The sequence below is a fragment of the Zeus faber genome (assembly GCF_960531495.2).
Source record: "Zeus faber genome assembly, chromosome: 15".
Lineage (NCBI taxonomy): Eukaryota > Metazoa > Chordata > Actinopteri > Zeiformes > Zeidae > Zeus > Zeus faber.
The window spans coordinates 30918192-30939875 of record NC_137194.1 but is presented as its reverse complement, the minus strand read 5'-3'; the positions used below and the strand labels follow the sequence as shown (position 1 = coordinate 30939875).

The 21684-nt window shown below is 45.3% G+C and overlaps 1 protein-coding gene across 5 annotated transcripts in view; it reads right to left on the bottom strand.

Annotated features, from left to right (window-relative positions):
* LOC307241076 (serine/threonine-protein kinase 38) overlaps positions 1-21352 on the bottom strand; it is a 28001-nt gene extending 6649 nt beyond the window's left edge. For 2 of the 5 annotated variants that reach the window (XM_080015066.1, XM_080015067.1), the window contains exons 1-11: positions 21271-21352; positions 19855-19996; positions 11184-11235; positions 10944-11066; positions 10712-10795; positions 8630-8753; positions 6738-6892; positions 2637-2748; positions 2386-2447; positions 2160-2277; positions 1099-1222 (exon numbers count right to left, since the gene is read on the bottom strand). In XM_080015066.1, the coding sequence (XP_079871192.1) occupies positions 1099-1222; positions 2160-2277; positions 2386-2447; positions 2637-2748; positions 6738-6892; positions 8630-8753; positions 10712-10795; positions 10944-11066; positions 11184-11235; positions 19855-19985 (1085 nt within the window). In that variant the 5' untranslated portion in view covers positions 19986-19996; positions 21271-21352. Of the gene's footprint in view, positions 1-1098; positions 1223-2159; positions 2278-2385; positions 2448-2636; positions 2749-4176; positions 4233-6737; positions 6893-8629; positions 8754-10711; positions 10796-10943; positions 11067-11183; positions 11236-19854; positions 19997-21270 lie in introns of all 5 variants that reach the window. The other 3 variants (XM_080015068.1, XM_080015069.1, XM_080015070.1) reach the window with 2 other exon arrangements.
* Positions 21353-21684: the final 332 nt, after the last annotated feature.

Below are 21684 nucleotides of genomic sequence, written 5' to 3'. Positions count from 1 at the left end.
TGGTTACTGCGGGCGGTTCAAGGAGAGGAGAGAGAGAGAGAGAGAGAGAGAGAGAGAGAGAGAGAGAGAGAGAGAGACATGACTTGTAACTTTAGATCAGTGAGTCTTCCGCAGCTGCTTAGTTTATACTTAAGTAGAATTAGCAGCAAAGCTTTAGACAACTGATTTGTAACTTTAGAATCGGCCATAAAATGGTTCATGGTACATTTAGATCGATCCAAGGGTCTGCGTACCAATGTAGTCGCATCTTTAACGTTAAAACAGTTTCCAATTCGTATCAGTGAATCGTTACACCCCTATACATAAGAGAGACCAAGCTGTTCTGTTCTGTACATTCTAGCATCCAGGGAATATGCATTTATGGGACGAAGGCACCGCAGTTGATAGCAACTAGTGTCGGCTGTAGTAACTCATGATTGAGCAGAAGAACCACTGATGCTAATGCACTCTACTCTTATATAGTGTTAGGTAAGGGGCCATGCCAAGTATGACCACTCTACATTATCGAGCCATGATTTCAGGCCAGCCCAAAAAATCTGGAACCGGTGAGAAACAGTTAAACTACACAATTCAGTACTGCATCATTCAAAGTCTTTTCACATGTTTTCAGCAATTACTTTCCGCTATGTACGATGTGTTTAGAAACAAATATTGGAATTGACCTTACAGGGACTTTAATCTGACTTTATTGCCTCCTGGGTCCTGATCGAATTGTTAATTATAATTTGAATTCAGTTGCATTTGTTACTTTTCGAGTGTAGTTCTCTTATGTTTTTCCCATTTCAGAGAGAGATTTATATTTAAGCGAAATGTGAGGTTTCTATTCTAAAAAAGATTAGAAAATGTCTTTTCAAAATGTAGATTTTACATTTACATTTATTTTTACATTTTTTAAGGCAGTGAGAAAGTGCAGCACAATAAATCATTAATTGTGCTATGAACAGTGAGAAATGAAATTAAATCAAACATTTAAGACCAGGGTTGGAAAAAAAAAAAACCAAAACCTCTCTCTTTTAAGTTGCATTGGGGAATCAGCGACATTAAAACCATTTGTTTTTGTTTTTTGGGTAATTTCTATACCCTCCAGCTCAGGCTGACCTGAGGATCAGCTCTTTAGCCTTCTCGGAGATGGGAACCTCAGGGGGGAAGGTCAGCGTCTCCCTCCAGTTCATCACCTTCCTGTAAGTCTCCTGGGGAGTCTCAGAGCAGAACGGCGGGTAGCCTGAAACAAAAAATAATTAGCAAAATAAAAACGGTTGTTTATATAAAGGATCTTGAAAAGATTGTTTGAGGAAATACTGTACATCTTTAATTTAAATAGTTAAAGCCTTTCAATGAGGCCTTGCTCCCGCTGCGTGGCTTCTCTGCGGCGGGTGCCAGTGGGGCTCTATTTGCCACCCTAACGTGGGGGTGACGTCGGAGTGTCCTGCCCCATGCGCACTCGGCTTGTGGCCGGGTGGGGCATCTAGCTGGTTGCGGTATGGCGGGCCTTGCCTTTGCGCTGTTGGTGGTCATGGGGGCCCCGCCGGGCAGTTCTGGCGGGGTGTCTCTCTGTTGGCGCCTATGGTCCGTGCCTAGTGCCCGTGGCCTGCGCTTACAGATGCGTTTTATGCCTGCACGTCGGGGTGGGTTGTATGTGTTCGCTTCAGGGGTGCAGGGTCTCCTTGTGCTCTCCGGGACTGGTTCATGCTCCTTGGGGCCGTGCCTGGGTGTTGCTCTGTGGGCTCCCAGCCTCTCTGGGGGCTGGATGCTTATGTTTTTCCAGGTACATGTTGTTTCGATGTTTATAAGGCTTAAACTCAAATCGCCACATTCTCTTCAATTGCGGTGAACACTCATTATAGGGCTGAACGATTTTGAGAAGAATATAAACACTGTAAACAACTGTCTAACTTATATTGCAATTTCACTTGTAACTTGTGACTTATTTGCTGGAGAGATTCACTGGGTGAGTGGCGCTTTCTAAACGTTTACTTATCCATGCCAAAAAAAAAATAAAAATAAAAAATAAAAAAGTGACATGCAGAATGCAGAAACCAGACATGATGAATAAAAAACTAAAAAATATAAGTGGTACATGCAGAACACAGAAACCACGCATGGGGAAAATTAAACATCACAAAATTTGGGACTGAATTTCAGGGTGTGGAAACCATTACCTATCAGCATCTCGTACATAATAACGCCGAGGCTCCACCAATCACAGAGCTTGTTGTACCCGTTCTGCATGAAGACTTCAGGGGCGATGTAATCTGGTGTTCCGACAGTAGAAAAGGCCTGATTGGGGCGGGGGGGGGGGGGGACCAGGCATGAAAATTAAAGTCACATCGCCCTAGAGAGACTAAAGCATGTTGTTGTGTTGTGTTGTAAGACTTGAAACCTCACCAGCTGTCTCCTGTTCCTCTTCCATGTCTCAGCTTTCCTCTTGGAGTTCATGTTCTGAAAGGCTGTTTCACAGAGCCCAGTTATAAATTCAATGTGGTCCATCCATATATATGCATTTATTAGCACAGCCTGGGAAACTATAAAAAAAATTTTTTGATAATCTACACATAATTAACATTGTAGCATAGCTTCTATTGACAATAGCATTTACGGTCACAGGAAAAAGGAAGTGAATAAAATGGTTGCCTGACTTTGCTTACTGAGGTCACTGGGGAGGCTATGGTTGAGGTTCTTGTAGAACTCTGTACGGTGAGCCCTTTTCAGACCGGTGCACAGGCCGAAATCGGAGAGCTTCACGTGACCCTGGAAGCGCACACAGACAGACAGCGTTATCACCATAGAATGGATTTTTGGGGCCATTTCCTTTAACCGATGAAGGGCTATGTATTTAAAAGATACATACGCCTGGAATATGTTGGGTCGCATCATTTATAACTTTTCTAAAACATTTTAAAAATGGAGAACACACACACACACACACACACACTTAAGTATTCACACCCCTTCACTTTCCCCACATTTCGTTATGTTTGTATGTTATGTCTTATTCCAAAATGGATTAAATTACTTTTTTTCCCTCATCGATCTACACACAATACCCCATAATGACAAAGGGAAAAAGTTTTGTTTTTTTTAATTTTGGCAAATGTATTAAAAATAAAAAACTGAAATATCACATGTACATATGTATTCACACTATTTGCTATGACACTCAAAATTGAGCTCAGGAGCATCCTGTTTCCACTGATCATCCTTCAGATGTCTCTACAACTTGATTGGAGTCCACCTGTAGTAAATTCAACTGATTGGACATGATTTGGAAAGGCACACACCTCTCTATAAAGGTCCCACTGTTGATAGTGCATGTCAGAGCAGAAACCAAGCCTTCAAGTCAAAGGAATTGTCTGGAGACCTCCGAGACAGGATTGTATTGAGGCACAGATCTGAGGATGGGTACAAAAAAAATGTCTGCAGCATTGAAGGTCCCAAAGAGCACAGTGGTCTCCATCATTCGTAAATGGAAGAAGTTTGGAATCACCAGCACTCTTCCTAGAGCTGGCCACCCAGCCAAACTGAGCAATCAGGGGAGAAGGGCCTTGATCAGAAAGGTGACCAATAACTTGATGGTCACTCTTACAGAGCTCCAGCATTCCTCTGTGGAGATGGGAGAACCTTCCAGAAGGACAACCATCAATGCAGCACTCGACCAATCAGGACGTTATGGTAGAGTAGCCAGATGGAAGCCTATACTCAGTAAAGGCACATGACAGCCCGCTTGGAGTTTGCCAGAAGGCACTTAAAGGACTCTCAGACCATGATAAACAAGATTCTCTGGTCTGATGAAACAAAGATTGAACTCTTTGGCCTGAATGCCAAGCGTCACGTCTGTAGGAAACCAGGCATCATCACCTGGCTAATACCATCCCTACGGTGAAGCATGGTAGTGGCAGCATCATGCTGTGGGGATGTTTTTCAGCGGTAGGGACTGGGAGGCTAGTCAGGATCAAGAGAAAGATTAACGAAGCAAAGTACGGAGACATCCTTGATGAAAGCCTGCTCCAGAGCGCTCAGAACCTCAGACTGGGGCGCAGGTTTATCTTCCAACATGACAACGACCCAAAGCACACAGCCAAGACAACGAAGGAGGGGCTTCGGGGCAAGTCTATGAATGTCCTTGAGTGGCCCAGCCAGAGCCCAGACTTGAACCCGATTGAACATCTCTTGAAATACCTGAAAATAGCTGTGCAGCGACGCTCCCCATCTAACTTGACAGAGCTTGAGAGGATCTGCAGAGAAGAATGGGAGAAATACCTCAAATACAGGTGTGCCAAGCTTGAAGCATCATTCCAGAGAAGACTGGAGGCTGTCATCGCTGCCAAAGGTGCTTCAACAAAGTACTGAGTAAAGGGTGTTAATACATATGTACATGCGATATTTCAGTTTCTTGATTTTTAATACATTTGCAAAAATTTCTAAAAAACCTTTTTGTCATTATAGGGTATTGTGTGTAGATTGATGAGGGAAAAAAAATAACTTAATCAATTTTAGAATAAGGCTGTTACATAACAAAATGTGGGGAAAGTGAAGGGGTGTGAACAATTTCCGGATGTGCACGCACGCCTTGTGCGTGTGGCACGGTGGTGCAGTGCATTGCACTGCTGCCTCACAGCAAGAAGGTCCTGCGTTCGATTCCCGCCTGGGGCGCTGTTGGCACCGTGCTCCGGCGGGTTATCTCCCAAATAAGAGCCTTTCTGTGTGGAGTTTGCATGTTCTCCCTGTGCTCACATGGGGTTTCCTCCACCTACCATCAGTAAGGACCCCCACCAAAAACATGCACCCATCATTGTCTGACCAGCAATGGACATTTATCACCTGATCCCCGGGCGCGTCTACGTATGCTGCCCACTGCTCCTGGCTGTGCCCCCGGAGGAAGGACAACCCAGGATGGGTCAAAAGCAGAGAATCCATTTCACCGGCCACCATCAAAGCATGTGTGTGTGTGTGTGTGCAAGCATGTGTTGTAGTGTGGTGTGTTGCGTGATGAATAAAGACTGTTTCTTCTTCTTCTTCACGCACGCACCCCCGCACGCACACACACACACACACACACGCACCCCCCCTCATTGAAACAATGCTTCATTCCTCCTGAAGTGATGAAATTAAAAGTATTTTTCTCATGTATAGCTGCATGCCTAACCAAAAGTTATCTCATTATAATAAATGGGTTAATCGTTATGAGTTACAGTGTCGTCTCATTTAAAGTCATTTTAGCAGATACTAGAAAGTTATCTTGTTGTTTTTTAACAGATTACTGAAAATAATCAAGATGCAAGACAAGACGTTGGCCAAAAGCTGTTCCTGCATCTCCAATCATTTCAACAGGACTAAACGAGACTATCCGTGCACCATCCGAAGCAGGGGAAAAGAGTTCATATCTGCCTGATCGCAAAAATGCCTCGATTATCACTAGTATGAGTTTGAACCAACGTCCGATGGGGGAGAGCATCTTACACATATCAGTGAACAGCCTGATGTGCAGAGAATGCGGTTTCAACAGCCACCAAAGATTGAACTCTAGAACTGCTTTTCACACGACTCCGGACATTGTCTGGAGTTCCCCTTTCACACATGAACACAGAACTGGAGATTGTCCGTGTCAGACGCGTTCAGACCTACTGGAAATACTCTGTTTGATTTAGGCGAGGGGCAGAGCTGGGCAGAACGTGCAGGAGTCAGGACGTGATGCAATGACACATGACGCTGCAGAGTTTTACAGCACACCCAAGATGGCGGACGAGGATACTTGACTCAGTAATTGTGACTTTCAGCATTTTAGCACAAACAGTTCTGGAGTCTCCCTGAGGGGGACTAGGAACTGAGAAGGTCCCCCGAGAACTAAATACATCAAGGGCTTTATTTCTGGTATCATTCACACTGCACTGGAACTCTGACGTGATGCTGAAGTGACGTCAGCCAATGGGGTTTCAGCGTGAGTTCCGTGTTGTATTTAAAGTTACGGAGGTAACTTTCACTTATTTCACCTTATCAGTACACTAAAATCTGTTTCTGAACAAATTTGAGGCGAGAAATATGCAATCCAGTTGCTGGAACTTCACTCATATTAGATCTACCAGGCCTCATTTAAAAGTTTGTTCCGACTTTCGTAAGGCATAAGCTTACATCAGGACCAGACCCCCCCCCCCACCCGAAAAAAACAATTTATATTGCTGATCGCTGCCCCCAGCATTTGGAATTTTGCACGATCACCCAAGCCTAATATAATCGTATATTATGGTAGTAAATGACCCTTCTTCACCCTCGGCAAGTGAGCTGGACTGATTTGGACATTCGCGTTCACACATACAGCTCCTTCGGTAATTTCAGGGTTGCAGCGCATGTTTGAAAGCAGCTTAGGATTGATTTGTTAAAACGACTTCCAAAGTAGTTTAAATTAGAACTTTCCCTTAAACATTTCAGTTACTGGTTTAAGAAATTTAGTAAAAATCCTTATAACTCGATAAACATGGACTTTTGGGCATCTTTTTACTTCCCACCCTCAGGGGTTCTGTACTTTTACATAAAATAAGATCCATTACAAAACCATCAGTATTACAACAGAACATTATCTTGCTATGAGTGGCAGCATCATATGGGGCTGCCATCACTTTTATGGATTTTAACCATGTAAGGAGAAGAGGTTCATCAGTGCAGTATTTGCAACCTGATTAAGTGACAGCAGCTTTGAGTTTGTCAATTAAAAATGAGCGCAAAGGCAAGCCTGCCATTCTCACTCTCGAATCAAGCAGAAGGTTGTCTGGCTTGATGTCTCGGTGAATGAAGCCCAGCTGGTGGATGGAGTCTATGGCAAGGACAGTCTCTGCGATGTAGAACTGGGTGGCCTCTTCTGTCAGGGTGTCCTTCTTCATCAACAGTGTCATCATGTCTCCTGGAAGGAGGTGCATGACAAAAACCATCACGCCGAGCCTAGCGCAGGACTGATAAACTTCAAATTTTGAAGGTGTTCAATTTTGGAATTCTGAAGTAATTCAAGATGGTGACTGAGGTCCCAAAAATATGTTAATTGTAGAAACAAGAAAATAATTTGATGAACATGAAGCCCTGTCCACGTGTATACTGATGTTTTTGAAAACATCGTATTTTCTATGTGTTTTGGCCTCCCATCCACACAGAAACAGCATTTTAGGGTAACTGAAAACGAAGATTATGGAAAATGCCTTCCGGGTGGACATCGTTCAAAACTCAGTTTTTGTGTATTCATGTGGACAGGTAAAACAGAGCTTCTTAAAAACACTGACATCATGGCCTCGGCTTTCGCATTTGCACAAACAACGGCCGACGACCATTGTGATGTCTGCGGTGTCGCCATTAAAAGTTTAAAAGTCTCACCAACTTTAGGAATAGTGCCCTGTATAGTGTTGTTGGACATATTACGAAGAAAGTGTTCCCGTTACGCATGACACTTATTTTGGATTTCATTCAATTACGATAAATACATCTACAATAAAAACACTATTTGTTTTCTTTGTTTTGCTACAGTGAACCTTTAACCTGCCTGATCGTGGAGAACAGATCGCCTTATGCCACTCCAGCTAGGAAGTTTTAAATTTTACTAAAATTCTACTTATTTTGGGATTCTCAGCGTGAGAGATACACGGTGTGGTGTGTGAGCTTGTGAGAATCTGAACTGGTTGCTATGCATGAGTCCCACGGTCAAAGCAAGAGACTTGGCAGCTCTGTATAACAATTATTTAAAAATAATAATAATTTTGTAACGCAAGTAATAACCTGGAGCCGCAACGTAATCACCGGACCATCCCCGCCATTTGCACCATCCAAATCCAATCATCCAAATCCTTCATCTGCCTCTTCGCTACAAGCACCAAAGAGCATCCATGTAATTATTTAATAGAAGAAACAACTTTTATATCAATGCACGGTTTTTATTTAAGAGCAATATTCCAGAGAAAATTTTTGTATGGTTTTGCTCGCAGCCAATCACCGCAAGCGTTCTTCGATTTAATGTGATGTATGATTGCCTCACTGCCGCAGCAGCTATAAGCTAGTCAATCAACGCAAGCATTTTCCGATTTAATGCAACATGTTATTGGCTCACTACCAAAACAGTCTGTTAAAGGATGGGTTCACAATTTTTCAAGTCTGTCTTAAAACAACAGTCAGGTGTCCATATGAACAGTCAAAGAGGTTTTCCTTGCTGTAATCATTCCTCTTGTACTGGCTATGTTTCAAATTACACTGCCCAAATACTTCATTGTACAGTTTTGTACAGTTATCTAATAAATATTTTCAATAATTGTAACACTTTCAAAATGTATAAGTGAAAAAATAATTTGGATGGGGAGGGGTGGCGGCATTTTACACAACTGAATGCTTGCATTCACACAATGGGTATAGTAGAACAAAAAAAAAAGGTATCGAATGAAGTACTCTATTGGTACCGGTATCACTTTAAGGGTACTGGTATCGTAATTTTTTAAAGAATACCCAGCCCTAGTTAAGATCTTCCTATTTCTCGATTTTGTTCCTCGTTTTTAAACCAAGTCATTATTGATTAATAAATACAGCATTCTACCATGCAAACTATCTTAAGTCTGCAAATCTGAGCTGCGGACTACAATATTTCAGTAAAATGAAAACCGCCCACCTCCTGGTAAGAACTCCATGATGAGGTAGAGGTTCATCTTGTCCTGGAAACTGTAGAACATTTTGACAACCCACAGGCTGTCTGCTTCCACCAGGATGTCCCGCTCAGCTCGAATGTGGCCCACCTGGAAACGCACCAACACAAACTTGAAGGGGCGATCAAGATTGTCTGTGTGGGTTGAATTATGCTGCAGTTCATCAGCTAAGCACTGACAGAGTAATCACTTTTTCTTTGAGAGTCTGGAAGAAAATCATTTTAATTCAAATAATTCCATTTCTTGTGAAGTTAAAACACATATGTCACAAGGCCAAATGTGACAGGATCAGTAAAGTATTTACAAAAAAAACATTGTTTTCACTAAATTTTGTCCCATAGTAATGGAAAGAAACGGGGAGATGTGGACAGGACGTGTACTGTGCGGGTGCACTGTTTTTTTTTTGGAACGGAACAGGACAGTCCTTTTACTCAGTTATGTTTAAAAATGTTGTTTCATAAATGTAGGAAACAAATGGAAATAAATAGATCTAAAATAAAAACACAGACACAGGCGTCGGGAACCGGTGCGCACGCACAATGCACCGCTGTCTGGAGGAGAAATAGATTTAATTTTAATTTGCGTTAAACGCTGAGGCTGCTGTAACAGGAACCATTTTTCAGCTTAACAATTGCCTTGCTCCTCAAAAGAATCACATTACCATTATTGGTGGATATTAAGTGTAGTGATTGTTGAGTTTTGTTGACCTGGCTCTAATGGATTGATATACCCCTTTCCCACTGCACAAAAAAAACATTAACAGCTGCTTACATCTGGCTTTTGTCTTTCGTGGGAAAGGTTACAACCAGCATTCATTCCCATGACAAATGACTACAGTCGTCACAGGTATTTATTGGCTCTGATCGGCAGTGATGGAAACAAGACACCCAGGTAGACACGCAAATTTTTGCCCCTTTTCTGTTGCGATCTGACGTGCGCTGAGGTTCCAGACGTGATGCAAAATTAAAATGTTTGGGGGAAAAAAAAGTTGCACATGCCGGAAATTAGGCATAAAAGGCAACGCCTTTGTGGCATTAGCAAAAGCAATCTTTTTGTGGCATTACTGCACAAGCGGGCACGGAGCTGTGCGCCAGACGAGGTCGGACAGACAGCCTGGCACTCACATCCCCACTCAGCTCTCACTCGCTCCGCAGTGAGGTAGCTGCTATGTAATCTGCGCCAAGCCATGCCCTGTGTGTGCCCCTGGAGACTCCTCCAAGTGCATATTAAATAATATATAATAAAAAAATATAGCTACAGGCAGCAATACACAGGGTCCAGGTTAGTTGTGTCAGATAAGATTTACAATTTTCTGAGGGCCTGTAAAACACACCATCACTTTGTATCGACACCAACCAGCGCCACAACCTGCACATATATAATGAATTGGATGATGATGTCACAAAGCGCCCTACTCCACAAACTCATTTCACTTCACCGCCAGATCGAAAAGTTGTAGAACGTTGCCGTATCAGCGATGCGTGAACGATCTGCAACTTCCGGTAAATTTTCCAAAGGTTTTTCATTCATTTCTGCTCCAAATGTAGATTGATGTGGATCAAACTTGAACCGCAAGATGTCTGAAACGTCCCGGTTCTAACAAGACCCCAACCATGACCGTGGGTTCGGCGGTTGTCGTGGGCCAGACACTTTCAGCCTGAAAAATACCAAGGAGAAATATCATAATAAAAATCAGAATATAAACAATAGGAGTCCACTCTGCCAGAAACATGACACCCGGACAGACCGCCTCTTTCCCAGCGCCTTCGTGGCGTTGAACATGACACACACCAGAAAAAAAAAAAAAAAAAAAAAAAAAAAAAAAGGCATACTGGCAATGGAAAAGGGTCAATCCCCTATTTTTTATTGCCGCTTATTTTGGTGGAGAAATGGTTATAGAGGGCTCTGTCCCCTCTTTTATAACACGATTGTGACAACCCGTTTACAGACAAAGCCCTGGGACAATGTTATGAATCGTTCACTGCGAGTCCATTTTTAAAGACAAAAGCCAAACTACTGATCTTAGAGGGATCTTGTCTCTTTTTCACCTGTTCTTTTTCCAGCATGTCAGCCTTTCGGAGGATCTTCATAGCATATACATGTCCAGTGTCTTTCTTCTGCACCAGACGAACCTGCGAGAAAGCGTCACCTTGCACATGAGGAATTTAAACATTCTTAATATTAAGCACAGTCCGGACTGGAAAACAGTCTATGCACCGATTGCATTCTTGAACTATATCATCATACAGGCTTCGGCTGCGTTTGTGCTTATTTACTTACCTCTCCGAAAGCTCCTCGGCCAATGACCTTAAGGGATTCGAAATCTTCCAAGCCCAGTCGGGTTCGTTTCAGACGAAGGAACTCTGTCTCCTTCCTTGCATGTTGAGAACGCCGGATTCGTTTCTAGAAAAGCACAGGGAAGTGTTTGTGCTTTATTCACACACACACACTTTTTTTTTTATATTACCAAACATCCTTATATCTATAAAGATGATGTTTTCAATAAGCTGTTCACCCCACCTCTTCATCAGCCAGGCCCTCTTGATCCATCACCTTCTCCAACTTCTGCTGCCTGAAACACCAGGAAGAAAGATAAAGAAAAGCTCACTTTAGTACAGTGGGTCCTTCACAAAAGTCTCAAAGTAAATTAATAAGATATGACCTTGCTGTTTCAGCATTAATGAAATTATTGTAACATAGGCAGTGCACTAAAGAATTTGGGAATACCTTTAAGAAAAAGAAGCACCAGTGACCAAACACTTTCGTCAGTATATTTACTATAAACTCCATGACCAACTGTGACACAACCAACAATGTAATTGTGGAAGTTCCTTCCCACTGATAAAGGTTCAGGGAGGAAGACTTTTTGACCGTGGTGCGCCAACATGGCTTGCAATTTATTGTTCAGTGTCTGGCACGCAGGCCACAATTATATATACATCTCTAAGGATCTATTATTAATGTTGCAAATAGTCCTCTCAGGTGCAGGAGGATTGGCATTCCATAACTGGGCTGCTCACAAGCCGTGCGCCCTTCTCCCTCTGTAAGACAGACAAAACATTAAGAAAACTCCCTGCATTGATTTGGACCAATCAGCGCAGTGGGGGCGCTGATTGGGCCAATTGGAGGCAGCTTGGTGGCCGCAGGAAAAGGGAACCGTGCTGTCGTCCGCAGCTGGTGCTTGACCACGCCCCTTTGTCCGCCACATACCCCCACCACCTGCCTTAGGCCGGGGAGCTCTCCGGCTGACAGGCCTCCCGCCCCCCGCCCCCCCCAGAGCGGGATTGAAAGTCAGCCATGACCATCTGCGCCACCGGCCTGTGGACCACCCCGAAGTTAAAGGGCTGGAGAGCTAGGTACCACCGGGTGATCCGGGCATTTGTGTCCTTCATGCGGTGGAGCCACTGCAGCGGGGCGTGGTCCAAACAGAGGGTGAAAGCTCGTCCCAGGAGGTAGAAGCGGAGGGAATCGACTGCCCATTTGATGGCAAGACGCCCCACGGTGCTGTACCTCAACTCCTTCTCCGAGAGCTTTCGGCTGAGGTACAGCACCGGACACTCTGTCCCCTCAACCTCCTGGGACAGGACTGCGCCCAGCCCTCTGTTCGATGCATCGGTCTGCAGACAGAAAGGGAGAGAGAATTTAGGGTTATACAGCACTGGCTTACCACAGAGAGCTGACTTCACCCTCGCAAACGCCTGCTGGCACTTCTGACCACTGGACCAGATATGGAGCACCTTTTCGAGTTAAGTCAGTCAAGGGGCCGGTTAGCTCTGAAAAGTTGGGGACAAACCTCGTATAGTAGCCGGCCAGCCCCAAGAACTGCCTAACCTCCTTCTTGGTCTTAGTTCTTGGAGTGGTTGCAACCGCCGTGGTTTTATCAAGCTGGAGTACAAGCTGGGGTCGGACCAGGCCTTCGCCCAAGTGGTACCCCAGATACTCTACCTCCTGCCGTCCCATGGCACACTTCTTTGGGTTGGCGGTGAGCCCAGCCCGCCTCAGGGACTCCAGTACAGCGCCCACATACTGCATATGCCACTCCCAGGTGTCGCTGTGAATAATAATGTCAGGTAGGTCACGGCATATGCTACATGTGGAAGCGGAACGCGGTCCATGAGTCTCTGAAAGGTGGCTGGGGCACCGAACAACCGCGCGGAAGTGGGTGAAAGTGGTATAAGGCAAATGGCGTGGAGAACGCCAATTTTTCCTTGGACTCCTGAGACAAGGGAATCTGCCAGTACCCCTTGGTAAAATCCAGTGTCGTGAAAAAACGAGCTGTACCTAACCGGTCGAGAACATTATCGACCCAGGGCATCGGGTAGGCGTCGAACTTGGACACAGTATTCACCCTTTGGTAGTCCACGCAGAACCAGACTGACCCATCAGGCTTACTCACCAGCACGATGAGACTAGACCAGTCACTCATGGACTCCTCTATTACGCCCATGTCCAGCATGGCCTCTAATTCCGCCTGCACGATCTTGCGTTTGTGTTCGGGCAGGTGATACGGCCGAGAGCCAACCTTCACCCCTGGGGTTGTCTCCACATGGTGGTGTATGAGGGACGTGAGGCCTGGCAGGGAGGAGAAAACATCAGAGAAGCGACGCTGAAGTGCAGCTACGTCCACCCTCTGGGACGGAGAGAGATGGTCACTTAACACGATCGACCGCTTTTTGAAACTCTGGCCCAATCTCATCCTGCTCAATGACCGCTGTAACAAGAGCCACGGACGCCGCCTCCATTCTTTTAAGAGGTTTAGGTGATAAATCTGTGTCACCCCCTGCCTGTCAGACCGTTCGACCTCATAATCAACCTCGCTAACCTGTCGTGTGACCACAAAAGACCCTTGCCACTTGGCGAGCAATTTAGAGCTGGACGTAGGGAGCAACACATCTCCCAGTTCAAATTGTCTTAGTCGAGCCCCCGGTCATATATGAGGCGCTGACATTCCTGAGCCTGGAGCAAATTCTCCCGTGATAACGGCCGAATCAGCGTGTGTAACTTTGCTCTCAGCTCTATAACATACTGGATTTCATTCTTACTGGTCCTAGTTGTTCAAACACCGATGGACGCAGCCATCAGGAGCAATTAGGGGTTAGTGTCTTGCTCAAGGACACTACGGCATGCTAGCAGGAGGAGACTGGGATCGAACCAGCAACCTTTAGATTACTAGACCACCAGCTCTACCGCCTGAGCTACCATATACCATATACATATACCAATACTGTGCAGGGGCACTGCTTCTGGGTACCGGGTTGCATAGTCCACTAGGAATAACACAAAATGATACCCACGGGCACTGCGGTCTACACCGTGTTCCAAATTATTATGCAAATTATATTTTTCTCAGATTTTCCTAAATAGTCGATGCAAATGACAGTCAGTATAATTTTCAAGTCATCAACCGTTAGGGTATAATTTGAATGTTATTGAACAAACCTCCCAATGATAACAGTATTTTTTTCAAAAATAAAAACTCAAAATGCACTGTTCCAAATGATTATGCACAACAGTTTCAAAACATTTTATAGGTTGTAAGGAACTGAAAATGGTCATTTGTTGAATTTGCAGCATTAGGTGGTCATATTTATTGAAATCAAAAGCTATTTCAATCAAAAACATCTTAACAGGCCAAGTTACATGTTAACATGTTTGATATCACCTTCACAATTCTTGCATCTATTGAACTTGTGAGTTTTTGGAGAGTTTCTGCTTGAATTTCTTTGCAGGATGTCAGAATAGCCTCCCAGAGCTGCTGTTTTGATGCGAACTGCCTCCCACCCTCATAGATCTTTTGCTTGAGGATGCTCCAAAGGTTCTCAATAGGGTTGAGGTCAGGGGAGGATGGGGGCCACAGCATCAGTTTCTCTCCTTTTATGCCCATAGCAGCCAATGACACAGAGGTATTCTTTGCAGCATGAGATGGTGCATTGTCATGCATGAAGATGATTTTGCCGAGGTCATTTTCACACCTTCAAGGACCCTAAAGGGGCCTACCAGCTCTCTCCCCATGATTCCGGCCCAAAACATGACTCCGCCACCTCCTTGCTGACGTCGCAGCCTTATTGGGACATGGTGACCATCCACCAACCATCCACTACTCCATCCATCTGGACCAGGGTTGCACGGAACTCATAAGTAAACAAGACTGTTTGAAAATGAGTCTTCATGCATTTCTGGGCCCACTGCAACCGTTTCGGCTTGTGAGCATTGGTTAGGGGTTGCCGAATAGTAGGTTTATGCACAACTGCAAGCCTCTGGAGGATCCTACACCTTGAGGTTTGCGGGACTCCAGAGGCACCAGCAGCTTCAAATACCTGTTTGCTGCTTTGTAACGGCATTTTAGCAGCTGCTCTCTTAATCCAATGAATTTGTCTGGCAGAAACCTTCCTCATTATGCCTTTATCTGCACGAACCCGTCTGTGCTCTGAATCAGCCACAAATCTCTTCACAGTACGATGATCACGCTCAAGTTTTCGTAAAATATCTAATGTTTTCAGACCTTGTCCAAAGCATTGCACTATTTTACGCTTTTCGGCAGCAGAGAGATCCTTTTTCTTTCCCATATTGCTTGAAACCTGTGGCCAGCTTAATAATGTGGAACGTCCTTCTTAGGTAGTTTTCCTTTAATTGGGCTCACCTGGCAAACTAATTATGGCAAACTAATTATCACAGGTGTCTGAGATTGATTTCAGTGATCCAAAGAGCCCTGAGACACAATACCATCCATGAGTTTAATTGAAAAACAAAAAAATTAAATGTTTATGACACTTAAATCCAATTAGCATAATAATTTGGAACACGTAATGGCCCGATGAGGTCCATACCGAGTCTTGCGAACGAGGCCTCGACTAGGGGGAGGGGCCTCAACAGTGCTCTTGGCGTGGCCGGAGGGTTGACTAACTGGCACTCAGGACACGCAGCGCACCATTTACGCACATCTGCCCAAATGCCCGGCCAATAGCGGGCCATTATCCGCTGTTTTTTCGTGACCGAGGTGACCGGCCATCGGGTTAGAGTGGCCTGGAAGAGCATTTCCCGGCGGCCCTCCGGTACCAACAACTGGGTTATCTCCTCTCCTGTCTGAGTGTCACGGCTCACTCAATATGACCTGTCGCTAATCACAGAAAAATAAAGGTGAGTGAGCACGGCATCTGGGCGTGTCAATTCGCCATTGATTTGAACTACCCCCTCAAAGGCCCCGCGAAGGGTGGTGTCTCGCGACTGTTCCAGCGAAAAATCGTAGATAGGGAAGGTTACAGGGACCGGGGAAGACCCTACTTGGGATCCCACCTCCGCACCCCTTTTGCTCGCCGACGACCCCTCCGCATCACCGTGGGCCACGCAACATTCACATTTACCTACCGGCTGTGAATGCACTCTCCCAGCCTCTCTCATCAACGTGTCAAACCCTGGCCAATCCGTGCCCAAAATCAGGGAGTGCGACAGGTGGGAACTAACCGCAGCCTGTGCCCCAAGGTTTTTTTTTTTACCTTGTGACGAATTTCGAGCCGGACCATCGGATATACGTGTGAATATCCCCATGCACACAACGAATCTCCACCTGTGACGCCTCCACCAAAGACCCAGGTTGAACCAGGCGTTGCTGGACCATCGTCTGCAAACAGCCCGAGTCCAGCAAAACCTGATGTCTACCCCCTTGTAGCCTTACTGTTACTTGGTAGGCTCCTTTTTGACCGGGGGAGGGATCCGGCGGGCCGGCGACCCGGACCACCTGGCCGAGTTCCATCCAAGGGCAGTCGTGGCCGGGCCGCCCACAGTGTCCGCACCCCTGCCCAGACGTTTGCGCAGCACCCTGATTTCCCTGGGGGACAGGGAAATCAGGGTTGTCCCCTCCCGTGCTGTCCCCTCTCTGTGTCTGGGGGACAGAGAGGGGACAGCACGGGAAGGGGAGAGAGCGTCCCGCGGCACGACAGAGCCTGGTCAATCCCGCGTAGGTCCTGGGGTTGGATGAAGTGCCCCCCCCCCCCCCCAGACATTGTCTTCCAGGGCATAGGGACGGGCTGAGGACCCAGCGTACCCCGTGTGGGTGCTGGGGAAGGACGTAGCTCCTCCCCTGACGTTGTCCTCCGGGGCACCGCAACGGGCTGGGGACCCGGCGAATCCCGCGTGGGTCCTGGGGACGGACACGGGTCTGGACCTCTGGCCGGCTCCCGGTCAGCGGTGGGGCGAGGACGCGCCCCAGCTGGCAGGGGAGGTACTCCCGCTCGTTCTCCATCTCCGCTAGGCATTGCTGCAGCCCGCAGATCTCCGGGGCGCCTTTTACTCCCGGATCCTGTTGTCTATGCCACTTGTGGGAGTTTCTTCCCACAGATAAGGGTTCAGGAGATGGAGTCTTTTTGGCCGTGGTGCACCGACATGGCTTGCGATTTATTGATCAGTCTCTGGCACGCAGGCCACAATTATATATAAACATCTCTGAGGATCTATTATTAAGGTTGCGAATAGTCCTCTCAGGTGCAGGAGGATCGGCGTTCCACTCCTGGGCTGCTCACAAGCCGTGTGCCCTTCTCCCTCTGTAAGACAGACAAAACATTAAGAAAACTCCCTGCATTGATTTGGACCAATCAGTGCCATGTGGGCGCTGATTGGCCACGGAAAAGGGAACCGTGCTGTCATCCGCAGCCGGTGCTTGACCACGCCCCTTTGTCCGCCACAGTGATATTTGGACCAATCAGACAGGTAACTGTCTGCAAACCAGTTAATAGCTCGCACAAGGGGCATACACATAACGCCCCACACAAACATATTTGTCTTTTTCAGAATATATATTATTCAAGTCTTTTTGAATTGTTTCTTATTCTAAATACAACTTTTTTGAATGCTTTATTTTACAATACAACTATAATACACGATTGCAAGATTTCAGTGATCCTCTTTGCCTTGGCCATGAACATGTTGGTCAAGTCAGCCGAAATTGAGTGCAGAGGTCCGCTCACCAAGTCTGGAGTCCGCTAGCCGCCCATCAGAGCCTTTGACGGACGACTTTACAGATACAACATCGTCAGTGCCGGTGTACCGATGGATCCTCCAGGGCCTGGAGAAGATCATCACTCGGGCTCGGATGTGTTAGAAGCCTGCAAAATCTAGGTCCCTGGTGCTCAAAAGAGGGAAAGTGACAGACGAGTTCCCCTTCTTTCTGGACGGCACCCAGGAAAACCCACCAAAAGCCTTGGCAAGACCTTTGATTGCACCCTAAAGGACGCTGCATCTATCAAGGCCACAAATCGGGAGCTGGAGGCGTGGCTGACAGCAGTGGACAAATCGCCAACTGGTTCAAGAGGAGGTGAGAGCTAGTGTGGAGGAACTGCGTGCTAGCCAGATGGTGGGGATGCGACAGCAAGGCGCATGAACGAAATGGGAACAAGCTATGGACCACAAGATCTCCTGGACCGAGCTTTGGCAAGCTAAGCCTTACCAGATCAAGTTATTGATTGCGTCCGTCTATGACGTCCTACCCAGTCCATCCAACCTCTTCTGTCGGGACAAGGTTGACACACCATCATGTCCTTTGTGTCTCACAGGAGGAACGCTAGAGCACATCCTCAGTTGTTGCCCAAAAGCCCTGGGAGAAGGACGCTACACCTGTTGCCATGACCAGGGTGAGGGTGTATTATGTCGAAAGACCCGAAACACCCAAAGACCCCAGGTTCCATCACTGACGATGTGTCCAAGTGCATCAGTAGATGTATATTTAACTAGTAGGGGGAGTGGGTATGGGCTGAATCACATGGATTAATCCTGCAGAGTTGGAGGTAAATTATTATTAAAAATTAAGTCCTTAATAGTGAAGCGCAACGAAAAGACCTAATATTCCTCTATTTTAAATACATATATACTTCTCACGTCCCCGATCTCAGTCAGATGGAGTTATTTGAAGCTGAGGCTCTCATAGTGTCCACAATATTAACATTGTTTTCTACTCCCCCCCCCCCCGACGATCGTATCTACTGCCTCATTTCAGCGGCATGCTCGAACTGCCCATTGAAATATCCACCCTCCGGTGCGTCGAAACCACCAAACGCACTTTCACTAAACATTAGCGTTTGGCGTGCGCTGCTTTAAATACTCCGTTTTCCTCTGTATGATGGGCCACCACTTTCCTCTCTTGTGCAACTCGAGCCAAACAGCAGCGGCACTCGTCAATGTCACATCATGGTCGCTTAGCCAATCAGATAAAAGTGGCGAGTCGTAAAAGTTTTCACTGCCGATAACGTCCGGTGATAATTGGATCCGATATTCCTCATTATATCAATTATCGGAATAGTTATTTTATCTGATATGATTGCAGATAATAAATAAATAAATAAGCTCTGCGACGCGGCACAGCATGGGAAGGTGCTTGTCAGGGCTCTCAAATTCACAGGACATGCAAAATATGGACACACAGTGCAGGTACTCCTCACTTAACAACCGAGTTCCGTTCCTACAACCTGGTCATTAAGAGAATTGGTCGATAAGCGAGGACCCATGTTATTTCAAGGTAAGGTTCGCGATTGCAAACACTAGTGGGAAAGGAGGACGATGAAAGAGAAGAGAAGAAATAGAAAAGTACTGACCGACTGCAGGAACGAGACAGACTGAGAACGGTGATGCACAATGAGATGCTTGACGATGAGACGCCGTACATGCAGCACGCACGACGCGGTATTGTACGCAGCACACAATACAGACTAGTCGGATAGCTGGTCGTAAGACCAAACAGTCGTTAAACAGGTAGGTCGTTAAGTGAGGAGTACCTGTATATCAAAATCCGACTAATTTGAAAAATTTAAGATGTAATCTTTAATTCACTGACACCTTCAACTAAAACACGATCGGCAAACAAAAAGCTGCTTGTGTTCAGCTCAAGAATTACTCATTAAACAATAAATTTATTATCATAAATACTGTAATAATCCATGATCCATCTAATGAGAAATTTCCTGGAGCAAGCACCATGTTCCACCATGTTTATTTACACTCGCTCCCATGTGCAGATAACGAAGAAGCACTGTGTCATAAAATATTGCCATAGTTATTACATATCTTGCAAAAATAACATCATAACTACTGTTTTTCTCTGGCCTTAGATTGTGTAAGTGCAAATATGCAATAAGATGTGAGAAAATTCCTGTCAGAAGCAAACAAGCCACCAACATTTAGCAAGCACCAAGTAGCAAGATCTCACCTCATCTCTCTCTCCTCATGCTGGGCAATTAGGTTACTGTAAAAGTTTTCCAGGGTCACTTTGGCCATGGTCACACGCTCTTTGGTGTGGTTACTCATTGAGGAACAGGAACTCTGGCCCGTCATCGCCATGGTTCATGGATCTATAGGGCAGAAAATGGACTGTGAACTCTTCACGATACTGGCATCTTAGTAGATTCCTATTTCAGTATTATTATAGAAAATGATTGTAGCTCTTTTAAAAATAAAGAAAGAACTTCAGAATATGATGTTGGGTTTTGCAGAACAACAGGAAGGTATGCGTAGCAGTACTTTTGCAACTAATGTGGGTGGAGAGTGACATTGTGCAATATAGCTTGGGTTTATAGAGCACATTTGTCTCAGGAGGGGATTGCAATTGTTTCATGTACTAAAATATTTTACATTTGAAAGAAAAATGTAATGCAACCCCAACGGATCATTTTAAATTCCAGAAGATAACAACTGAGTGACGATATCGATCAACACTCTTCGAAATGCAATCAAAGTAACAAAGGCATTAAGCTCTGAAAAACACATCTGTCATTCAAAGAAACCAGGAACACGGCTGTAATTTCATTATCCTTGCGTACCTCAACATGATCCATCTTCTTTCTGTATCCTTAATTTCAGCTTGTAAAATGTATATATATTCCAAATTCTTTCAAGGGCATGTCACTTTGTTGTTAACTTTCACTTAGGTGGAGAAAATCGCGTTCTAAAATGTGAATTAAGTTTGAAGTCATCTTTATCCTGGACATCACGGCTTAGTGGAAAATAAATAGGGCTTTTTGACCAATTTGTGTTGAAACTTATTTCTGGAGCTTATGAATAGACAGAACGTGCAAGTTAAGATGACGCCGATCATCACACGGAAATGGATCATCTAAAACTGAAATGGGTTGAGTTTCGGGAAAATGTATTTTTAATAAACCAGTAAAATAAAATAATTAAATAAAAAATAAAAAGTTCCCTTAACGCTAAACAACTTGCCTTGGTTAAAAGCCACAAGGGTAGCTAGCAGCTTGGTAAGCTTTCAACCTTAAAGCTTGAGCACGAAAAGAGAAGCAGTTAAAAGTCGATGTTCCCTCTCTCTATTTCTTTGCAACGAAGGCTTTGGAAGAATAACACAGCTAGCCGTCGCGATGACGAGAATTGACATGCAATCAAAAAGTCGCCTGAGCTAACTAACGTCACGTTTACTTCCGTGACGTTAGCTTAAGTGACTTTTGCCAGCTAGCCCTCGCCAGCGTTTTCTTTAACACGGTTATCTTCAAATGAGTGACGCGCAAAACCTGTAACGTACATCGCCTGCATTTAAAACAAAAAAAGACGTTTCAATAAACCACCTCGCAATAGTCCCTACAGCTATTTATGGGCTGGCTTTTGTTGCTGTTACCTTGGAAGAATCCACCGTGTTCGTGTCTTCTGGGTCCAAACTGTGTTTTCCTCCGATTTTGGAACCGACCAGGAAGAAGGCGTAGTGGTGGTTGATGGTACCGCAGTCAGAGTTAACGTCTCGGCCCATGTGTGTCGTACTTAAAGCTAAAGGAAACGGCAGAAATGTTTCCGAAAGTTGCTTACGCGCCGCAATTAAAGGGAAAATAATTAGAAGAGCCGAGAAGAGGAGGCGGGGCCGGGGGTATATTACTCCTAAACGGTCGCAGTACGCCCAGAAGTGATCAGTGTGTTGGAATCTTACTAGAAGAATAAGGAGGGGTAGGAGGAGGAGGAGGAGGAGGCGGAGGAGGGAAACGGACTCACGTATTAGTCTCTCAAAATCAGAAGAAAAGGGCATTGTATGGTAGAAAAT